The 23,645-nt window shown below is 40.1% G+C and overlaps 1 protein-coding gene across 1 annotated transcript in view; it reads right to left on the minus strand.

The window, feature by feature from the left end:
- The window catches only part of FMN2 (formin 2), a 294,117-nt gene that overhangs the window by 25,140 nt on the left and 245,332 nt on the right, over nt 1-23,645 (minus strand). Inside the window, exon 14 of the mRNA XM_059899583.1 lies at nt 4,916-5,065. Coding sequence (XP_059755566.1) covers nt 4,916-5,065 — 150 coding nt within the window. The remainder of the gene's footprint in view (nt 1-4,915; nt 5,066-23,645) is intronic.

Below are 23,645 nucleotides of genomic sequence, written 5' to 3' on the forward strand. Positions count from 1 at the left end.
TACCTGGGCTCTTTGGTGGGGCTAATGGCAGACTCTGGGAGGGCTGACACCAAGGAGTACTTCCCAGAACTTCCGTTGCCAGTGTCTTTGTCCCCACGGTGAGACACATCCACCCCCCGCCTCTGCAGGAGACCCTCCAACACCAGCAGGTAGGTCTGGTTCAGTGTCCCCTGGGGTCACTGCTCCTTCCCCTGGGTCTCGATGTGCACACTACTTTGTGTGTGCACCCAAAGGGTGGAGTCTCTCTTTCCCCCAGTCCTGTCAAAGTCCTGCAATCAAATCCCACTAGCCTTCAAAGTCTGATTCTCTAGGAATTCCTCCTCCCGTTGCCGGACTCCCAGGTTGCAAAGCCTGATGTGGGGCTCAGAACCTTTACTCCAGTGGGTGGACTTCTGTGGTATAAGTGTTCTCCAGTCTCTGAGTCCCCACCCAGCAGTTATGGGATTTGATTTTACTGTGATTGTGCCCCTCCTACTGTCTCATTGTGGCTTCTCCTTTATCTTTGGATGCGGGGTGTCTTTTTTCATGAGTTCCAGTGTCTTCCTGTCACTGATTGTCCAGCAGCTAGTTGTGATTATGGTGTTCTCACAAGAGGGAGTGAGAGCACGTCCTTCTACTCCACCATCTTGGTTCAGGGCTCATACAGATGTGTTCTTAACACGCCTTACCAGAATGTCACATGACCTTGTGGGTTGTCATGATCAGGACGTCATTTATATTAAATCATGGAGAAAGAGCCACTGAGCATCTAGCTTGGAGACACTGTGTTACACTATACTCTAATATATAACCTCATTTAGTTACACAGTCTCACTGCAGAACAGGTATTACTGTCTCCATTTTGCTGACTTTGAAACCATGCTTTGGGACTTCCTTGGCAGTCCAGTGGTTAAGACTTCACCTTCCAATGCAGGGGTTGTGTGTTCCATCCCTGGTGGAGGAACTAAGCTTCCCACATGCCTCACGGCCAAAAAACCAAAACACAAAACAGAAGCAATATTGTAACAAATTCAATAAAGAATTTAAAAATGGTCCATATCAAAAAAATCTTAAAAAAAAAAAAAAAAGAAAGCATGCCTGCCTAGGACTCAAGTGGGCAAAAGGGAGAGCTAACTCAAATGCTCATGTTTTCCACACCACATCAATGAGAAGGACAGCAGACCTTTTCACCATAGACTAGAAGTTCACCATTTCAAGAAATACATCTACTAACTCATGCGAGTCATTAGGAAAAGCCAGAAAATACGTTACTACCACTCCGTACTCAAACACCAATTAGAAGGAATGGGATGAAGACATTTTATAGAGTATTTACAACCTTAAACATATTATTCAATGTATACATTCCAAATATGAGCAAGGAAAACTTGATCAGAAAAGAAATTTTCAACCACACCATTAAACCATCTTTTGGGTTATTTCTACCATGCTAAGACATTCTGCTAATTACACAGGTTATCTTTAAAATCTTAATAAATTAGGGCTAGTAGATTATTATTTACTTTCTTTGGGCAACTGCTCTCCCTAACTCCAGTGACAGTGCTGAGAAGGAGACTGTCGACCATGGCAGCACTCCCCTCTGGCTGCTGGACTGGGTCTGTGAACTGCTGAACCAACCACGGTATCCATGCCTTTGGTCACTGTGGCTGATCCAAAGATGAACACGACTCCTCTGGAGTTCCTCCCTGGGATTCTTCTACAGGGTGGAGAATGCCTTCTCCTCCTGGGTTGGGAGAACGTGAGCCATGGCTGGACTGATGGCCAGGGGTCCATCCATAAAGAAACAGCCTGGCCTGGAAGTTAGGCTGGAGCACAGAGCAGGTGGGAGGGAGGGCGTTAGAAGGTGAGAGAGGGTGAGAGAGTGAGGATGAGAGAGAGAAAGAGAGGAGGAGAGGGAGGAGAGGAGGAGGAGAGGGCATTTAAAAGACAGGTGGAGGGTGGCAGGTACAGACACACCTGACTAACAGCCCCCCCACCCCGCCCTGCACAGCTGTGGTTGGTTAGGATTTCCGTACTCAGGCATCCACAGGCACCTTCCATCCTGCTCTTCTGTGGTTTGACCGTCTAAACAAAGTCTCCCTTTTTGCTTCCAGTGTTTGGAGTGGGGTTTTTATTACCTCCAGTGGCAAACTTAAATTACCTAAGAAAACACATTCATTACTTTACTAGGCTAAGTTCTTATTTCCGTGTCTGCGTCAAATACAATGTAACAAGTCAAATCAGCAAATATGTATGGAAACACCAAAAGGGGGCACTGCGGCCTAGAGGCCCTGAGAGCGACACTGAAAAAGAAGACACAAAACACCATGTCCGGGAAACAAAGACAAATGCAAACATGGAAACAGTCATGGTATAAAGTAAGAGCAGCACAGGACTATGAAAATATGCAGCCAGTATATGTCACAGGAGAAGAGGAGGGAACGCTCAGGTTGGGGAGAGCATCCCACCTGAAGCACATGTCACTTGAAGCCTTGCTCACACTGACATCGGTGTGTCAGGGGTTTAACCCCTCCACTGGCTGCACCCCATGTCCTGTACACATCTGGGGGCATCAGAGCATTCCTGAAACACCCTTTCACCTAACCAAACAGCACGTGCCAGCAAGCTTACACCAGGGCAATGCCGCCTTCAAGGGTGGGCGTTTGTGCAGCACACAGGGCCCCCTCTCAGGGCTCTGCACTTGGTTTAACCGTTTGCTGTCTTGAAATTGTTAATACTTTTTGAATAAGGGGCCCGCCGTTTTTATTTCACACTGTCTCCTGGAAATTGTGTGGCTGGTTTTCCACTAAGGAAAGGGACAAAATTTTGCTACAAACAATTCAGACCAACAGTCTTACTTTTCAAACCAGTCTCTTTGCCAAGAGACGTAATATAGTTTGGGAGTCAGAGGGCAAAGAAGCTCTCTCACCTGCCACATGTTCTTCCTTAGCCTTTCATTAAAAGCAAATGATTTAGGAAAATGAGAAGTGCAGTGGAGAGCACCTGTCACATGCCAGTTCACAGCACTGCCAAGTTGAAAGTGAAGTCACCAAGGGTGACTCAAAAAGCCCATCGTATTTTTTTAGCAAAGGATGAAGTATAAAAAGGATTGGGTTGATTTTATGAGATATTCAGTGGGCATGTCCAATGCATAAACTATCATAAATAGTGGACTGTTAACCGTAGCGTTACCTGGAAACACAACTCTATCTTAGAGAGCACAGGCTGCAAATGGCTGGTCCTTCCCGACATCACCTCCACGGGGGCCTCTCAGCAGCTTCCCTACAGGCCACGCAGTAATGGGAGCTCAGACGAGAGTCCCGCTGCCATCTCACGCCAGGACCTCCAGAGCCACCTCCACAGGGCCTGCGACCTCTGCTGCAATTCACTTGCTCACCATGTGCCCTCAGGGCAGCTGCCCCCCAACCATGGTCTCCTCACTCCTGCCCTGTCCATGCCTATATCCCACCATGTCCACTCTCGTCAGGATCGTCTCAGCTCCCTTGCAAAGTGAAACACTGATCTTTCCGTTTTGTTCCCGAGTGTGAACGAGCCCCAGGCCCTTCCTAGGGGCCCAGGCTTAGATCAGAGCTGAAGGAGGCACGTGGGGAGTAGCGGGAGTCAGGAAGGGAGGTTATCTGTGACATGCTGACGTTAAAACCAGTTTCCTCCTCACCGTTGTCCAAACTGAGCAAGCCTTGCTGGGTGAAAACCTGGAAACATACAGCTAAGTCTGAAAGAAGTGAACGGTGGTCCAAATGTGTCCGTGTTTACACGATTCTCCCTCCTGTCTCACCTGCATGGACTTCTGACTAACATCTCATCTTTTATGTTAACTCCTGGTGATGTGTTTTGAGGTAGAATAAGCTCAGTGTTTTCCTTCCGCTCAGACAGCTCTCTTTTTGCGTCCGTTGTTTGCTGAAGCAGACTCCCTTCTCTGATGGAGCCTGGGTTCTAGGTAGATAATTCTGTGAGTGAGCACAAGCCAGGCACAGTCCACACGCTCAGGACGTGTCCGCAATTAACTTCACCTGATTTAAGGATGGATGAGAATCTACTTACAGATGAAGACTAGGCAGGCGAGTGTGGTTTTGTATGTAAGCAAGACCAAAATGAAGATGATAAGCCAAAAACTGTGGAATTTTGTGCTCTGAGGGATAAAGTCCCTTAGGAGGTAAGTTTTCTAAAGCAAAGTCCTTGTTAGGGCCAGGATGTTGGAAAGCGCAGTAATTGGTTCAGGATTAGGGTTTGGTTTCCTTTTCCTTCTCCCTCCAGACCCAGCTACTTGGGGATGCTGCAGTGCGTGGGCCAGCCTGCTTCCTGATTTGGTAACAGGACACCTCTGTGACCTTCATAATCAAGTGACAGAGACTCTATTTCATGGACCTAAGAAGAGAAACTTCCCTTCATTCCTGAAAGAATTTACTTAAGGAAACGCGATGTGATCTGATAAGATTCTTGAAAAATCTTTTAAAAAATATTGATCACCAGTTTCTTGGTGACACCTGGGAGAAATTTTGATACGAATGGTGAAATTTTGACAGTATCTAATGAATTGAGTGAAAATAAAACCAAACTGATTTATCTTACCTTATGGTCTTTTGAAGTGAGTGGGTTTGTCATCTCGGCAGGGGTCTTTCACTCCTGTTCTTACCTTGTTTGCTTCTGTGTGGCCTCCTCATCACAGAAGCTGTTTTACCAGAAGATGGTCCTGGCAAACCATCACCCTAGCTGTCCTTTGTAGCATCACAGCCATTGTGCTGACTTTTCTTACTCAGGCTGAAAATACTGTCCGATCTCAGCACCCTCTCAGACTGGACACCCAGGGTTAGGACCTAATTTTTCATTCAGGCTATAAAAGTTGGCAAGCTGTAATTGGCCACACCCGAGAAAACACCAGTTTCAAAGTGCCACTGTGTAAATGAAAAACACCTACCTCTCTTGTAGAATAAGTTTGTTTTCTTTCTTCCAAAAGTCTTTAAAGTCGGAGCTGAATTCATGCCAGATACTGAAGAAAACATTTGGGGACACCTCCTTCTCTCCAATTTTTGGTCTCATGAAGAAATAGGCTGTAGTCTCCAAAAAGCTGTCAAAGCACGTACACACACACACACACACACACACAAACACACACACACAAGTATTAAAGCTATGATTACTTTCCAATATGGGATATTCTTTCCCCATCCAAATGCTGATTTCATTCATGCAGTTATTATTACCGAGAGGACTCAACTCCTCAGGCACCAACAGTAGTTCTCTTAAGGTTTCATGTTAGGGTTTTTGGACACAGATGTTAGCAGCTGACAATAGTCCTCCATATACTGGTAACTATCCCTGGTCCAACCATTTTGAAAATTAATCACTATGTGTCCAACCTATTTCAGAAATGAACCTGTAATCAAGTTGGGACATAAGGGAAATGGTGGGTCTATACTTTCCTTCTAGACTCTAAACAAATGAAATATCAGCTCTTTGTCCCCAGACTAATATGTATCTATATGTGTATTATACTGCTTCTATACTATGGGCTTCCTACATTGCTGGTGGGAAAAAAAAAGCAACAGCCCCGGGAGATGCTGACAAAGGCTCCCACTGGAGATCATGGCAGCACCAAAGAGTGGGTACCAGCAGGGCGGCCAGCATTGTGACAGTGGGTGGCAGTGCCCATATCCAGAAGGTGCCATCGAGGCTGCTTCATATTACAACTACAAGACACTCAGAAGGGTTTCAAAGAGTTATTTGACAAAGAACATACAACTAGTAAGTGGTAGATTTATGCTGCACCTTGACTTGGACCTCCCAGCCTCCAGAACTGTGAGAAGTAAATATTCACTGTTTAAGCCACCCAGTCTATGGTATTTTCTTATAACAGCCAGAACTGACTAAGTCAAGGACAAATGATCTAGATTCTTCAATACATAAATGTCAAGGGAAAAGAAGTCTACTATAAAGACTTAAGAGATATTGTCTGATTATAATGGTTTGAATTTCTTTATATATTGCTTCAAACTGTAAGAAAATGAAATCATTTCTTACATATATGAACTAATTGGACTTTCGAACAGAGACTGGGTATTTGGTGACATTAGGGATTATTATTATTTTTAGGGGTGAAACTGGTGCTGGTTATTTTTTAAAGGGGATTTTTAAGCGATACATACTACAATATATATGGATGAAATTATACCTGCTGAGGATTTGCTTCACAAACAATATGGGAGGGGGCAAGTGGGCAGGGGTGTAGATGAAACCAAGTCAGGAACTGCTGGGTGATGAGTGCTTGATGATCACTGTACATTTTGTTTACCATCTCTAAATCACAGCCAAGTTCCTCATCTGCATGGTCTTTCATCTACCTACCCCTACTTCCTTTAGGAAAGTATCAAATCCACTGTCTCCTATTTCCAGCATCCAAAATCTCTTATTACTAGGTTTTCCTTCTGATCCTAAGAGCATATGAAGATTTCTGCATCTATAAATATTCTCTCATCCATGCAGACTCACTGAAAGACACCATTATTTATATACAGTTGCTTTATAATTCAATGCTCCTGTGTCCTCACTTGTTTTGAAATCTGGCTTCATAGGCCACCTTCACTACTTTCTCCCAAGAGTCTCTTATCTAAACCTACATCTTTTAGCAATTTTCATTCTCATGTCCTAAAATAATGGAACCATTACTGTCCTGTTTACTTGAACTTAAAAATGAGAAATTATTAACAGAGCTTTTCTTTTACTCCTTTAGGTTAAACCGATGCAAACTGAATTAAATGTATTATTACCATTTTCCCTTTATGAAACTCTCAATTATAGGAGACAGCTGAGGTAATGATCACCTATTTCATGGCCTTACTTTGTATTAACTTCAGATTTACAGAAAAGTTGAAAAGAGAATATAGAGTTCAAGTATGGCCTCCACTCACCTTCTTCTAATAACATCTTACCCAGACACAGTACGCATAACACTGAAAGTGAGAGGAACTCTCTTGGCAGGAGCTACTGCAAACTGCCTTCTGAGTAAAATAAGAGAAACGGTGTCGATGAGTAGGGATGACGGGTAAGGGTGGTCACCCCACTGTGGTGCTGCCCGTTGGCCCCAAGACACACACACACGTGTATGTGTGTGTGTGTGTGTGTGTGTGTGTGTGTGTGTGTGTGTATATTTAATTGAAGTATAGTTGAAGTATAGTATTGTGCTAGTTTCAGGCTTACATCATAGTGATTCAGTTATTTTTTTCAGATTCTTTTCCATTATAGATTATTGTAAAATATTGAATATAGTTCCCAGTGCTATACTGGGAACTTATAGGTCTTGTTGCTAACCTATTTTATGTATAGTAGTTTGTATCTGTTAATCCCATACTCCTAATTTATCCCTCCCTCTATCCCCTGCTTTGGTAACCATAAGTTTCTTTTCTATGTCTTTGAGTCTGTTTCTGTTTTGTAAATAAGCTCATCTGTATTATTTTTTAGATCCCACATATAAGTAATATCATATAGTATTTGCCTATCTCTGTCTGACTGATTTCACTAAGTATAATATTTTCTAGGTCCACCCATGTTGCTGCAAATGGCAATACTTCATTCTTTTTTTATGACTGAGTGATATTCCATTATGTGTGTGTGTGTATACACACACACACATATACACACATCACATCTTCTTAAGCCAGTCATCTGTTGATGGACACTTCGGTTGTTTCTATGTCTTGGCTACTGTAAATAGCACTTCTATGAACATTGGGGTGCATGTATCTTTTCGAATTAGACTTTTTCTCTTTTCCAGATATATACCCAGGAGTAGGATTGCTGGATCATATAGTAACTCTATTTTTAGTTTTTTAAGGACCCACCATAATGTTTTCCATAGAAGCTGCACAATTCACATTCCCACCAACAGTGTAGAAGGGTTCCCTTTTCTCCACATCCTCTCTAGCATTTATGATTTGTAGACTTCTTAATCATGGCCATTCTGACAGGTGTGAGGTGATTCCTCATTGTAGTTTTCATTTGCACTTCTCTAATAATTAGCGATATTGAGCATTTTTCATGTGCCTCTTGGTCATCTGTATGTCTTCTTTGGAGAATTGTCTATTTAGGTCTTCTGCCCATTTTTTGATTGAGTTTTTTGTTTTTTCAATACTGAGTTATGTGAGCTATTTGTATATTTTGCATGTTAACCCCTTGTTGGTTGCACTGTTTGCAGATATTTTCTCCCATTCTGTAGGCTGCCTTTTCATTTTGTTGATGGTTTCCTTTGCTGTGCAAAAGCTTTTAAGTTTGATTAGGTCTTACTTGTTTATTTTTGCTTTTACTTCTTTTGCCTTGGAAGACTGATCTAAGAAAATGTTTCTATGATATATGTCTAAGAATGTTTTGCCTATGTTCTCTTCTAGGAGTTTTATGGTGTCACGTCTTATATTTTGGTCTTTATATAATTTTGAGTTTATTTTTGTATATGGTGTGAGGAAGTGTTCTAATTTCATTGATTTACATGTAGCTGTCAAGCATTCCCAATACCACTAGCTGAAGAGACTGTCTTTTCTCTACTGTATATTCTTTTTTAAAAAATAAATATTTATTTATTTTTATTTATTTGGTTGTGTGGAGTCTTAGTTGCAGCTCCAGGGCTCCTTAGTTGCAGTTTGCCAGCTCCTTAATTGCGTCATGTGGGGTCTTTAGTTGTGGCATGCAAACTCTCAGTTGCGGCATGCATGTGGGATCTAGTTCCCAGACCAGGGATCAAACCTAGGCCCCCTGCATTGGGAGCATGGAGTCTTATCCACTGCACCACCAGGGAAGTCCCTGTACTGTATATTCTTGCATCCTAATTGTAGATTAATTGACCGTAAGAGTGTGAGATTATTTCTGGGCTCTCTATTCTGTTCCTTTTGTCTATATGTCTGTTTTTGTGCCATACTATGCTGATTCCTAATTCTGGAAGGGTTATGCTTTCAGCTTTGTTCTTTTTCCTCAGGATTGCTTTGGCAATTTGGGGCCTTTTGTGTTACCATATAATTTATAGGATGATTTATTCTAGTTCTGTGAAAATGTCATGGGTGTTTTGATAGAGACCGCATTAAATCTATAGATTGCCTTGGGCAGTATGGCCATTTTAACAATATTATTTTGTCCAATTCAAGAGAATGGGGGTATCTTTCCATTTCTTTGAATCATCTTCAATTTCCTTTATCAATAGTTTTTAGTTTTTAGAGTATAAGTCTTTCACTTCCTTGGTTAAGTTTACTCCTATGTGTTTTATTTATTTTGACATGATTTTAAATGGGATTTGTTTTTACTTTATCTTTCTGATATTTCAATATTAGTGTAAAGAAATACAACAGATTTCTGTATATTAATCTTATATTCTGCTACCTTGCTGAATTCATTTATCAGTTCTAATAGTTTCTGAGTGGAGACTTTAGGGTTCTCTGGGTTCTCTATATAGAATATCATGTCATCTGCAAATAGTGACAGTTTTACCTCTTCCCTTCCAATTTGGATACATTTCACTTCTTTTTCTTGTCTGATTGCTGGGGCTAGGTCTTCCGGTACTATGTTAAATAGAAGTTGTGAGAGTGAGTATCCTTGTCTTGTTCCTGAATTTTAGCAGGACAGCTTTCAGCTTTTCACCATTGAGTATCATGTTGGTTGTGGGTCTGTTGTAAATGGCTTTTACTATGTTGAGATTTGTTCCTTCTATACCCACTTTGGTGAGAGTTTTTATCATGAATGGATGTTGAATTTTGTCAAATGCCTTTTCTGCATCTATTGAGATGATCATGGGGTTTTTGACTTTCATTTTGTTAACGTGGTTATCACATTGATTGATTTGTGAATGCTGAACCATCCTTGTGACCCTGGAACGAATCCAATTTGATCATGGTGTATAATCCTTCTTATGTATTGTTGGATTTGGTTTCCTAATATTTCATTGAGGCTTTTTGCATCTATATTCATCAAAGATATTGGCCTGTAATTTTCTTTTTTTGTAGTGTCTTTGTCTGGTTTTGGTGTCAGGATCATGGTGGCCTCAAAGAATGAATTTGTTTCCTCCTCTTCAATTTTTTGGAATAGTTTGAGAATAAGTATTAGTTCTTTTTTATATGTTTGGTAGAATTCCCCATTGAAGCTGCCTGGTCCTGGACTTCTGTTTGCAGGGAGTTTTTTAAAATTACAGATTCTATTTCATTTCTAGTGATCGGTCTGTTCAAATTATCTCTTTCTTCTTGACTCAGTCTTGGCAAACTGTATATTTCTAGAAACCTGTCCATTTAATTTATGTTGTCTGATTTGTTGGCACATAATTGTTCATAGTATTCTCTTATGATTTTTGTATCTTTGGTATTGCTATTTCTCCCCTTTCATTTATTATGTTTATTTGGGTTATCTCTCTTTTCTTCTTGGTGAGCCTGGGTAGAGGTTTGTTGATTTTGTTTATCTTTTCAAAAAACCAGCTCTTGGTTTTACTGATTTTTTTCTATTTTTGATCTCTATTTTATTTATTTCCTCTCTGATCTTTATCATTTCCTTCCTTCTGCTGACTTTGGGCTTTCTTTGTTCTTTTTTTTTTTCTAACTCTTTTAAGTGGTAGGATAGGTTGTTTATTTAAGGTTTTTATTCTTCTTGAAGAAGGCCTGTATTGCTATGAAACTGCCTCTTATAACTGCTTTTGCTGCATCCCATAGATTTTGTAAGGTTGTGTTTTCATTTTTGTTTGTATCCAGGTATTTTCTGAATTCTTCTTTGATTTCATCATTGACCTATTGTTTTTTTAGTAGCATGCTTTTTAGTCTCCATGTGTTCATTCCTTTTCTATTTCTCTTTCTGTGGTTGATTTCTAGCTTCATACAATAGTAGTCAGAAAAGATGCTTGAAATAATTTCTATCCTCTTAAGTTTGTTGAGGCCTGTTTTGTGACCTAGAACGTGGTCTATTATAGAGAATGTTCCCTGTGTGCTTGAAAAGAATGTGTATTCTGTTTTTTTTGTGTGTGTTTTTTTTTTTTTGGATGTAGAGTTCTGCAGATGTAAATTAAGTACAGCTGGTATATTATATCATTTAGGACCTCTATTGTCTCATTGATTTTCTGTCTGGATGATCTGTTCATTGATGTCAGTGGGGTGTTAAAGTCTCCTATTATTATTGTATCATTGTCAATGTCTTCCCTTATGTCTGTTAGTATTTGTTTTTTATATTTAGGTGCTTCTATGTTGAGTGCATATATGTTAGAGAGTAACAGCTTCTTGTATTGATCCTGTTATCATTATTTAATGCCTTTCTTTTTTTTTATGGCCTTTGTTTGAATGTCTATTTTGTCTGATACAAATCTTGCTATCCCTGCTTTCTTGTCGTTTCCATTTGCATGAATTATCTTTTTCTGTCCCCTCACTTTCAATCTGTGTGTGTCCTTTGCCACAAAGTGACTCTCTTGTAGGCTGGATAGTGTAGGTTCTTGTTTTTTTAAATCCAGTCTGCCACTCTGCATCTTTTGATAGGAGCATTTAGTCCACTGACATTTAAAGTAACTATTGAAAGTATGTACTTATTGCCATTTTAATCCTTGTTTTCCAGTTGTTTCTGTAATTCTTCTATATTCATTTCTTCTTTGTCTTTTCCTTTTGTGACTGGATGATTTTCTTTTGTAGTATGATTGAGTTCCTTTCTCTTTGGTTTTTGTGAATCTACTGCATGTTTTTAATTTGTTGTTACCATGGAGTTCAAGTATGCTGGCCCATAAGTATATCTACTTGCTTTAAACTGATAGTCATTCACATTTAACCACATTATAAAAGATCTACATTTTTATTCTTCCCCTCCCCCATATTTCGTGATTTTGATGTCTTAGGTTACATCTTCATGCTTATCATTTTACTGTTTATTGTAGTTATAATCACTTTTACCTTTTAAATTGTTTTTTAATCTATGTATTAGTTTATTTAGTGATCTTCTTTCCTTTTATACATTTGACTTTCTTATTGTGATTTTCCCTTTTCTATAGATCCTTGCTTCTTTTCTACTTAGAGAACACCCTTTTTTTTTTTTAGGATAGGTTTAGTATTGCTAAATTTTTTAGTTTTTGCTTGTCTGAGAAATCCTGTATTTCTCCTTCAATTCTAAATAATAATCTTGCTGGTTAGAGTATCCTAGATTGTAGGTTTTTCCCTTTCAGGACTTTGAATATATCATGCCACTCTCTTCTGGCCTGTAAAGTTTTTGCAGAGAAATCAGCTGATAACCTTATGGGGGTTATATATATATTTTTTTATTGAAGTATAGTTGATTTACAATGTTGTCCAATCTCTGCTGTACAGCAAAATGACTCAGTTTTACATATATATACATTCTTTTGGGGGTTCCCTTGTAATTAACTCTTTGTTTTTCTCTTGCTGCCTTTAGAATTCTCTCTTTAACTGTTGCTATTTTTATTATGATATGTCTTGCATGGGTCTGTTTGGATTCATCTTGTTTGGGACCGTCTGTGATTCCTGTACCTGGATATCTGTTTGTTTCTTGAGTTTTGGGAAATTTTCAGTCATAATTTCTCAAATACATTTTTGATCACATTCTCTCTCTCTTCTCCTTCTGGAATCTCTATTATGTGTAGGTTTGTGTGTTTTATATTATCCCATAGATTTTGTAAGTTGCTTTCATTTTTTTCATTTATCTTTCTCTCTGCTGCTCTGATTGGATGATTTCCATTATTCTATCTTCCAGATAACTTATTCGTTCTTCTGTGTCACTTAGCCTGTTATTCATTACTCCTAGATTGGCTTTTATCTTGGCAATTGAATTATTTTTATTGGTTCACTTATATAGCTTCTATACCCCTGTTACAGTGATCTGCACTAATATTTCTTAATTTATTTAGCATTTTTATTACCTCCTTTTGAACTTGGGATCAGTTAGAGTGGTGAGGTCTGTTTCACTATTTGTTCTTTCAAGGGATTTCTCTTGTTCTTTTTATTGGGAGTAGTTCCTCTGCCTTTTCATTTTACTTAACTTTCATTGTCTCTCTGAGTTAAAGAGAAACAGTTACCTACTGTGGTCTTGAAAAGGTGTTTTTATGTGGGAATGTCCCTGTGTAGACTGTGTGTGTCCAATATTTTTGGTGTAACAGCTGGTTTCAGCATGGATGCCAGCCACGTCTTTCCTCAGAGTGTGCTGACCATTATCCCCTTGAAAGTGGAGGGGTAGGGGGGATTGGTGTTGTGGTGTTCAGAGTCTGTGCTGGATGCGAGGCAGGGGGTCTGCTCCTCAGTTGTTGGAGTAGGAGCCCTGAGGGTTGGGTTAAATCAGGCTCTGTTGTCCTTGAGTGTGTGCCCTGCCCCAAAGGAGCTGATTCCTGAAGCATGGGAGGCCTGTGCAGTCACAGAGGACCCATGTACTGTCTGTGATGGCTTCTGTGTTTCTGCTCAGAAGCAGCCCAAGGTCGCATCCCTTTCTCTGTTGTGTTCATCCCAGATCTAGTGCTAGGCTGCACTGTGTAGTGGATGGAGCCAGGATGCTCTCTCACTATGTATTCCTGAGCTCGCTGACAGTGGGGGTCTCTGCTCCACCCAGATCACAGACCAGGTCCCCCAGACTGTCTCTGCATAGCTAGACAAGTCCTCTCCCATGGCCTGTCTGCCAGAGATTCAGCGCCTAGATGCTGTGCACTCCTGTGGCATTGCCCTGTGTGCATGCTGACAATGCCTGCCCAGTGTGACCCGCCAACCCCTTGTATGCAATGAAAAAACCTCTGCAGTTCTGCCCAGATCACACCCCCGGTGCCCCACTCTGTCTCTGTGTAGCTACTGAGTGGACCCAGGGTGTCCACCCCTCTGGACTGGGAAGTCCGGCAAGGTGGCAGCCACCAGCGCAGGGCTCTCTCCGCCCTGATTGTTAGCACGCCAGCTCGTGACTGGAGTCTAGGCTTCTCCAGCCCTGTATCTGTCTCAGCAGATTTCCCAGCAGGTAAGCAGGCTTGTCTTCTCTGTGTTTGACACCAGGATCAGGATGTCCAGACTGTGGCTCAACCTGCACGCTCTCTGGGGCAAGGGTCCATCCACGTGGACCTTTTCCTCCTTACAGATCCCTCACAGGGGTGCAGATCTGGTTCCAATGCCTTTTTTCCCCATGCTACTCAGGTATGTGGAGATCTTTCTTGCAGCTTTGGTTGTATAGGAGTTCTTCTGCCAGTTTCCAGTTAGTTTTGCATGAGAATTGTTCCACTTGTAGATGTATTTTGGATGTGTTTGTGTGGGGAGGTGAGCTCCATGTCCTCCTACTCTGCCATTTTGATCCCTCTCCGAGACTGATATACTGACATCCGTTTTAATTTATATAAAGGTCTTGTGTTGTCTCATAATTATGTGGGGTGAGGGAATGAGGGAAAGGAACTGAAATCATACAAAGTATGCACTCTGACCACCATGGAATTAAATTAGAAGTCAATAACAGTAAAATTAACTGTCTAAATCATTTCTTTATCCTGTCTTCTAGTTTTATTGAGATATAATTGACACACAGCACTGTATCTGTTTAAGGTGTACAGCACAGTGATTTGATTTACAAACATCATGAAGTGAGACACCACAGTAAGTATAGTGAACACCCACCATCTCATGTAGATACAAAATTAAAGAAATATTAAAAAATTTTTTCCTTGTCATGAGAATGCTTAGAATACAGCAGTGTTAATTGTATTTATCATGTGGTACATTACTTCCCTAGAATTTGTACCTTTTAATTAACCTCATCCAATTCCCATCCCCCCACCCCCTGCCTTTGGTAACCACAAATTGGTTCTCTTTTTCTGAGTTTGTTTGTTTGTTTGTTTGCAGTATAATCGATTGACAACACTATGTTAGTTCCTATTACATGACACAGTGATTCAGTATTTCTATACATACCAAAATGATCACCACCATAAGTCTAGTTACATAGAAATATATTACATAGTCATTGATATAGTTATTGACTATATTCCCCACACTGTACATTTCATACCTGTGACTCATTTATTTTGCAACTGGAAGTTTGTACCTCTTAATCTCCCTCACCTATTTCTCTCTTCCCCCAACATTTCCCCTCTGGAAACCACCTATTTTTTCTCTGTATCTATGACTCTGCTTCTCTTTGTTATGTTGTTCATTTGTTTTGTTTTTTAAATTCCACATGTAAGTGAAATCATACGATATTTTTCTTTCTCCATCTGACTCATTTTGCCTATGTCCCCAGGGTCAGCTCCAGTTGCCTCCTGCCTCTCCAGGAAGCTCTCCAAGATCAGCAGGTGGGCCTGACCCTGGTTTCTTTCAAATTACTGTTCTATTTCCCACAGCCTTCTGGGTCTCCTGAAAGTAAGTCTCACTGGTTGTCAAAGCCAAACATTTTGGGGGCTTGTCTTCTTGGTGCAGGAGCCCCAGGCTGGGGAACCCAGGATGGGGCTTGGTCTCCTCACTCTTTGGGGAAAACCTCTGCCATTGTAATTATCCTCCTGTTTGGGGTCACCCACTCGGGGGTATGGGTCTTGACTATACCTCATCTCTGCCCCTCCTACCTGCCTTGTTGTGACTCCCTCTTTATATCTTTAGTTGTAGAAGCTCTTTTCTCCTCATCTTCCAGTTTTTCGCATCAGTAGATGTTCTGTAAATAGCTGTAATTTTGGTGTGCCCATGGCAGGAAGCAAGCTCAGTGTCTTCCTACTCTGCCATCTTACCCAGATTCCAAAGCCTCCAAATCATTTCTAAACAATTCACAGGTCAAAGAAAATGTCTCAAGGGAAATTAGAAAATGTTTTGAACTGTAAGTACAACATATCAAAATTTGTAGGATGTAGTTAAAGCAGAACTCAGGTGAAAATTTATAGCAAAAAATGTTTTTAGAAAAGAAGAAACTTCTAAGATCAATAAGATTCTACCTTAGAGAACTAGAGTAAAAAATAAAATTTAAGCTCAAAGGAAGCAGAAGAAAAGAAATAAAAATTAGAGCAGATATAAATGAAATTGAAAAAAAGAAAAATAATGGAGAAAAATCAGCAAAAGAAAAAGCTGATTTTTGGAAAAGATCAATAAAATTGATTAACCTCTAGTCAGGTTAACTAAAGAAATAAGAGAAAAAAGCACAAATTAGTAATGTAAATAATGAAAGAAGGGTTATCACTATTAGTCCCATGGACATTTAAAGGAATGCTATGAATAATTCTTTGCCAACAATTTTGATAACTTAGATAAAATGAATCAATTCTTTGAAAGACATCAGCTACTAAAACTTTCTTCAGACATCTCTATCTATTAAAGAAATTAAGTCAATAATTAATAACCTTCCAAAAAGAAACCATAAGACCTAGGTGGTTTCTCTAGTGAGTTTTCTACCAAATCTTTATAGAAAAGATAAATCTCTTCCAGAAATTAGAAGCAGAAGAAAGAGCTCCTAACTCATTCTATATGGCCAGGAATTGTCTAATATCAAAACAAGATAAAGACATTACAAGAAAAAAAGTACAGGCCAATATGTCTCTTGAGCATAGATACAAAAGTTCTCAACAAAATACTAGCAAATAGAATTAAACATGAATAAAAAGAGTTTTACACCATGACAAGTGATGTTTATTCTAGTTATGCAAGATGGGTTCAATATTCAAATAAAAAAATGTAATCTACCACATCAACAAGCTAAAGGAAAAAAATCATGTAATGATATCAACTGATGCAGGAAAAACATTTCACAAAATCTAACACCATGATAAAAACTCTCAGCAAACTAGGAATAGAGAACTTCCTTGACTTGAGGAGGAACATCTACAAAAAACCCTAGAGCTAACACCATACTGAATAGTAAGAGACTGAATGCTTTCCTCCTAAGAATGGTAATAAGGCTAGGGTACCCTCTCTTTCATTTCTATTTGCACTATACTGGAAGTCTTAGCTAATGCAATAAGACAAGAAAAGTAAATAAAAGTATACAGATTGGGAGGGGAGAAATAAAACTGCCTTTATTTGCAGATGAATATGTTTATATAGAAATGCCAAAGAATCTACAAAATAATTCCTGGAACCTATAAACATATATAGGAAGGTTGAAGGATACATGTCAATATACAAAAGTCAATTGCTTTCTTATACACCAGCATTGAACAATTAAGTTTTGAAATTAAAAAATATATAATTTACTATAGCACAAAAAACATGGAATACTAAGGTATAAACCTAACTACAGATATAAGATCTATGAGGAAAATTACAAAACTCTGATAAAAAAATCAAATAAGATCTAAATAAATGGAGAGCTAGTCTATGAACATGGGTAGGAATAGTCAATATTGTAAAGATGCTAGTTCTTCCCAACTTAATTTGATTCATGTAATTCCAATAAAAATCCTAACAAGTTATTTGTGGATATTGACAAACTGATTCTAAAGTTGATATGGAAGAGGAAAAAGACCTGAAATAGCCATCACAATACTGAAGAAGAAGAAAAAAGTTGAAGCCCTCACATTACCCAATTTTAAGACTCATTATAAAGCAGATAGTGTGGTATTATTAGAGAAAGAGTAGACATGTACTCAATGAAACAGAATAGAGTGTCCAGAAGTACGCTTACAAATATAGTTGACTGATCTTTGAAAAAGGAAAAAAGGCAACTCAATGGAGAAATGACAGTCTTTTCAACAAATGGTGCTGGAACAGCTGGCCGTTTATATGCAAAAAACAAACAAAAGGAACCTAAACACAGACGTCACATCTTACACACACACACACACACACACACACAGACCTAAAATACTGATCAACAACTTGTGGTGGTGAGAAAAGTTAAATAATTTGAAGGTGTTATATTATTTTGGGAAGGGACAAAAATATTAAATATTTGTTAATTTAAAGGTATTAAAAATAGGAGAAATAAAATGTATCATGTCTATGGCAGCCACGAGTACACATCTTTCAGATCTCCTAGGTTCCAACTGAGGAAAACGAAAGTGACCGAGGGCTTCGGCTGCTGTGCTCTGGGGTCAGCCATTTCACTTACACAGAGGCCCAGGGTTGCCCCCAGCCAGTGAGTGAACACAGCAGGGTGCTGGTGCCGGTGCCACCCTAGGGGACACAAGGCTCCTCTCAAAGGCGAACTTGGCTGAAGGACTTCCAATCGGCTTTGCCAAAACTTTCTGGTAACTGCACTGCAGTCTGAGACTTTTGCTATCCAGTCTTCTTTCCTTCCCTCTCCTCCATGGGAGCTGGACCTGCATCCAGGTCTAACAGCTGCCCTACCGTCCTCTGGATCTCTTCCTGTTTTTCCCAATAAATCCAGTCTTGGCACCTGCTTCTTGGAGAACCTGAAATAACATAAGTGGAGCCACAAGGAGCCTGAGAAAACAAGCAGTAAGTTAAGGTCTGGGACAGATTCAGTCACCACCCTACTGTCCTGGGTGGCACGTGGGGTGGATCCTGGCACATTGGAGGCTATGAACTGCTAAAGATATCACCAAGGTGCCTACAAAAATATCCTTGTGTGGGAATGTCCTCGCAGGTGTGATGATTCAGGCTACTGAAGACATGGTGAGAACAATGCCACATAGACAGTGGAATTGGCTGACTATGGCTAGGTTGGATTGACACCCTGCAGAGGGATAATGAGAGGCCCTGGGCTTAAGAGACAGTTAAAGACTAGGGGCAACTTGGTGGTTTGGAAAGAGGCAGTTGTCACCTGTAGTGAGAGAACAGAAACAGCTGCACAACAAAAAGAAGATCTAACAGCCAGACTGAAGAGTTCCAGAGACATTTAGATGCATAGCCAAGCAGGTCTGCTAAGCTAAAGTCAGACCCTGGCTGGGAAAACCTGGGATCCCAAAACAAGCAATGAAGATAACTGACAGTCATCCCTACAGATCCCTAAAACTGTCAAGAGTTTGTAGAGGGGCCCCACTCTTCTCTAGTAAAGGTGAGCACCTCAGCTAGGGAAGTGCTAGACCTGATGTAGGAAAAGAGATTATACACCCAAGTTGCTGCAAGAATTAGCCACGTGTAGTGGCAGGAGTTGGGGGCAGCTCTTACAGGCCTAGAGTAAGCAATGGCCAAGGCAGAGGAGAGCAGGCATGACTCAGCTGTCCTGGACAATGGCAGAGCAGGGAGTGAAGAGGCTGAGGGCAGTGGGCATGCCTGTGTGTATCACACGAGTCCAGAACACTGAGCAAAGGAGTACTCCATGGGAGGTCCCAGAGGGCCCACCACACATCAAGGCTATCAAGAATGCACTGGCAACAGAGGCGCTGAGGTTGCTCTGTGCTGTGGGCCAGGGAAACCAGTAGGAGAGATCACAGCTGAGCCCATTCAAATCCATGGGGATGATGGAGCCCAGAAGTACAGGGGCCAATGGTGAAGCCCAGTGGCCAGAAGCCTGGGGACCACAGTAATCATCGTGACTGACAGGGGTCTTCCCTATAGGGAGTGTGGAGATGGTTACTAGATCATGGTATCCTTAGAGGTAAAAAAAAAAAAAAAAAAAAAAAGACATTGCTTAACATCTACAACCAAAGAAAAGGGCAAGAATAAAGGAACAGGAGGATAAGGGCAGTTGCTTTAATAAATTGTCAAGATCCCTTGCTCAGTTACTGGAATTGTGCTGATTTCAGATCCAGAACCCACTGACAAAAGGGATGACCCTGAAACACTGTGGGGAGCATGTACTGTACTGATGCCCTCAGTCCTTTTCCATAGGGCTCTGCAGCTACTGCTCAGGGATAAAGGGAAATATCCAGGCATTTTGAGAGGTATGGAACACAGGATCTGAGCAGACATCTACAGCTTCATCATGGCCACCTGCACTAGAGGGGGGCCCACACACACCAGAAGTCCCTGGGCCAGAGCCCCGCCCATCAATGAGCCAGCAGCCTCAGCAGAAGGCAGGGTCTGGCAATCAAAAGGACCAGGGTCCAGCCACGCCTATGAGACCACGCACAATAGTCAGCCTGCCACAACAGAAGGACCAATGCCGCCCAATAGGGACAGCCCTAGAGCATATAGCTCTGGTGTCCAGAGGGGAGTGTGCTGTTGGGACCCACAGGATATTTCCTACAAAAGGCCACTTCTCCCAGTCAGGAAATGTAACCAACCTACCAGATACATAGAAGTAAAAACAGCAAATTAGGCAAAATGAGGCGACAGAGGAGCATGTTCCAGACGAAGGAAAAAATAAAACCCCAGAAGAACTAAGTGAAGTGGAGATAGGCAACCTACTTGATAAAGAGTTCAAGGTAATGAAAGTAATGACCAAAGAACTTGGGAGAAGACTGGATGAACAGAGTGAGAAGTTTGTTTTCAACAGAGAGTTAGAAAATATAAAGAACCAAACCAAAATGAAGAATTCAATAACTGAGTTGCAAGGAGGAGACTCAAGTAGTGAATGATTAGAGAAGTGAGAAAATGCAGAAACAAAGGAAAAGCAGTCAAGCAAGAAAAGTAATAGCATGAACAGCAGTTCAGCCATAACTCAGAGTCACAGGACCCTTAGTGCCTCCTCAGGGGGCTATACAGAACATCTTGATGTATATCCTCCAGTTGTTCTGTAGGAACTAAGACCCCACCCGGTGGAGGATGGTAACTACATGCTGACCACAAGCCTGTAGACCCCAGACTGACTGGAGCCAGAAGACTGATGATAGAGATTCTCAAAACATCATCCTGTTACCTCATCGCCAGTCAGTCAGTAGAATGTCCACGACATGATCATGTACTTTGCCATTGTTACCCCTAATGTGGCTTTTAAACCCTGCCTTGAAAGCCATCAGGGAGTTCAGGTCCTTTGAGCATGACCTGCCTGTTCTCCTTTCTTGGCGCCTGCAATAAATGCTCTACTTTCCTTCATCACAACCCGGTGTCAGTAGATTGACTTTGCTGTGCATTGGTGAGCTGACACAAGCTTGGTATGGCAACAAAGTGAGTTAAAACTTCAACTACCTTTATGGTAAATTAATAGATAATGGTTAAATAAATAAATAATGAAGTAGTCGTATAAGGCTATTATTGAGAAATATGGCAGAAAATACGAGGGGAAACAGCTAAGAGAAAGGTAAATGGATGTAAGGAAGGGTGGGGCAGGAGGTGGCTGCTTTTTGTTACAAGTCTGGTGGTACTAGTTGACTTTTTCAACTCCACCTACATTGGAGAAATGAAAATTGATCAAAAGTGAAATGAGGGCTTCCCTCGTGGTGCAGTGGTTAAGAATCTGCCTGCCAATGCAGGGGACACGGGTTCGAGCCCTGGTCTGGGAAGATCCCACATGCTGCAGAGCAACTAAGCCCGTGAGCCACAACTACTGAGCCTGCGCGTCTGAAGCCTCTGCTCTGGAACAGGAGAGGCCGCGATGGTAAGAGGCCCGTGCACCGTGATGAACAGTGGCCCCCGCTCGCCGCAATTGGAGAAAGCCCTCGCACAGAAACGAAGACCCAACACATCCAAAAGTAAAAAAAAATAAAAAATAAAAAAGTGAAATGAACCAGAGAAGCAATGTATGCCTGGAAAATATGACAATAACAAAAAAACAAAGTTTTTTTAGGAAAAAACTTTCCTAAACTAACTTGACTACCTATCCTCTGCAATTTGTTACTTAGGAGAACACCAACAAACAATAGATAACTTAGAAATAGTAACAAAAATAGAAATAAACATTGATATTCTGTGGCTACCATGCTTGGAAAGCTTCCCCCAATTTAAACCCTATAAGTATTTCCCATTATTTTCTTCTGGTTAAAGTTTCAATTTTAATGTTTATTTCCTTAATCCTTTTGCAATTTATTTGGTTAATGGCCTGAGGCAGAAATCTAGAAATCTAGATCTACTTCTGGCAGAATCTCACTATCCTAAGTTTGATTTTCCCCTTCTGAATGCTAACACCTTGTTCACTATTTCAAAATACCTTCATTTTGCTGCTCTGTCACTGACTGTCAATTTTTCAGATTCCTAGATTTAGCCAGTGAGAAACTGCAAACAGAAAACCTTAAAGGCAGTGTTTTGCTTCTGAGCTGGCACCTAAATATGTCTTTTTTGGGATGGAATTAAGAAATAACATTTTTTAAAATGCCAGTATCCTTTTATACTTATGCTTATATGTTGTGTATCAGCTAGCAGCAAACCTTCTCTTTTTTTCTAATTTATGAATTATTATCTGGGAGACATGATGTCCCATCCTTCACTCGTTGTTCTATAAATCTTACAATTAACATCATTAAATTTATTCTGCATCAAATGATAAACATTATACTTGAAATAAGCTACCAAGTTCTGGATTTTGACATTTAGTTTTCTTTTAAATTTTTTTAATCAAAATAGTACTAGAGTGGGTAGTTATTTGTGGTTACTGATTTTAAAAAATGTTTTAACATAAAAAATTACTTAGATATGCATCCCCTTATATTCCTAGTACATTTTGACCTTGAAATGTATAATAGTTTATGAAAAAAATGCCATCGTCTTAAATCAACATAGTAATATTTAACAACTGCAGATTTAGCAAAGCAATAAGGACAGTTATGACTATTTTAACCTCTTGCTAATTGTTTTCCTTATTATCTGGTCATTTCTATTAAAATGCTACAATACAAGATAATTCACAGAGTTTACACAAATATTATAATGCTGAATAACTGTGTGTGTGCAAGTTATTGGAGAGGTTAGGGAAGAGATTCTCCCCTCCCCCCAGGGATTTATATGAGGAAATTAGATCTCATAATCCATTAAAATAGAACCTCACATTTTTCTACAGGTACTGTGTAAGGAAAGCACTTTTAACAGCATGAAAATGTAAAATGTCCTATGCAAATATATACTCTAACTGTAGAGGCTGCTTTTAACATGAGGTCCAAATTCTGATAGTCTGTATCTGAGAACATGGCTCAGCCACTTAAATAGCAGAGTTGATAAAACACATATTTCAGATAAAGTTGATAGGTTTGAAGTATTATCTTTATTTATCCTTATCTAACCAGGAACGTGTGGAATGTAACCAAAGGGAAAAAGGAAAGATAAGCTGCATTAGTTTTGAAAAAGATGAGATTTGTATTTTTATATTCATGAGTAAGGACAGGAATTAAAAGGTTCTTAACACAGATTTTAAAAATATGTATGTCAACCTGTAAGGCACTGTTTCTCTTAAGACATCATTGGAGCATCTGAGGATCTTCAAGTGAAGAAAAACCATCTCCATTTTAAAGGGTAGACTTGGAGGTACAAAGGGGCTTTGATCTTTTGGTTATAGGAGCATGTTGATTCACAGTTTGAAATATCAGAAGCAATAATTTTCTGGTTATTTCTTAATGGGCCTATATTTCAAGTTCTCTAAATAAATGACTACCTGTGTTACCAATATGCAACCAAGCTTTCAGTTGTCACCGAATGCTTGAAATGAAATCAATTTCAAAAGAGTGAGGTCTAAGTTTCAGGTCATAAAAAAAGAACATGGGATAAGACACTCTACTAGATATTGACTCACCACACTCTAGAATAAAACAAGAAAAAAATATGTTTTATGTAGTCACAAAGTGAGATGATGTGCTTTATGTTTAGTGAAGTGTCTTTATCACGTCCTATTTCTAGTTTCCCCTTTTTTTTCTATTTACGGAAATTATTTTCCAATCTCCTATTGCCTTTTTTATCTCTCCTTGCTCTCTTTCTGGTGGATTCTTGATGGTG

Source organism: Balaenoptera ricei, chromosome 16 (genome assembly GCF_028023285.1).
Source record: "Balaenoptera ricei isolate mBalRic1 chromosome 16, mBalRic1.hap2, whole genome shotgun sequence".
NCBI classification, from domain to species: Eukaryota; Metazoa; Chordata; class Mammalia; order Artiodactyla; family Balaenopteridae; genus Balaenoptera; species Balaenoptera ricei.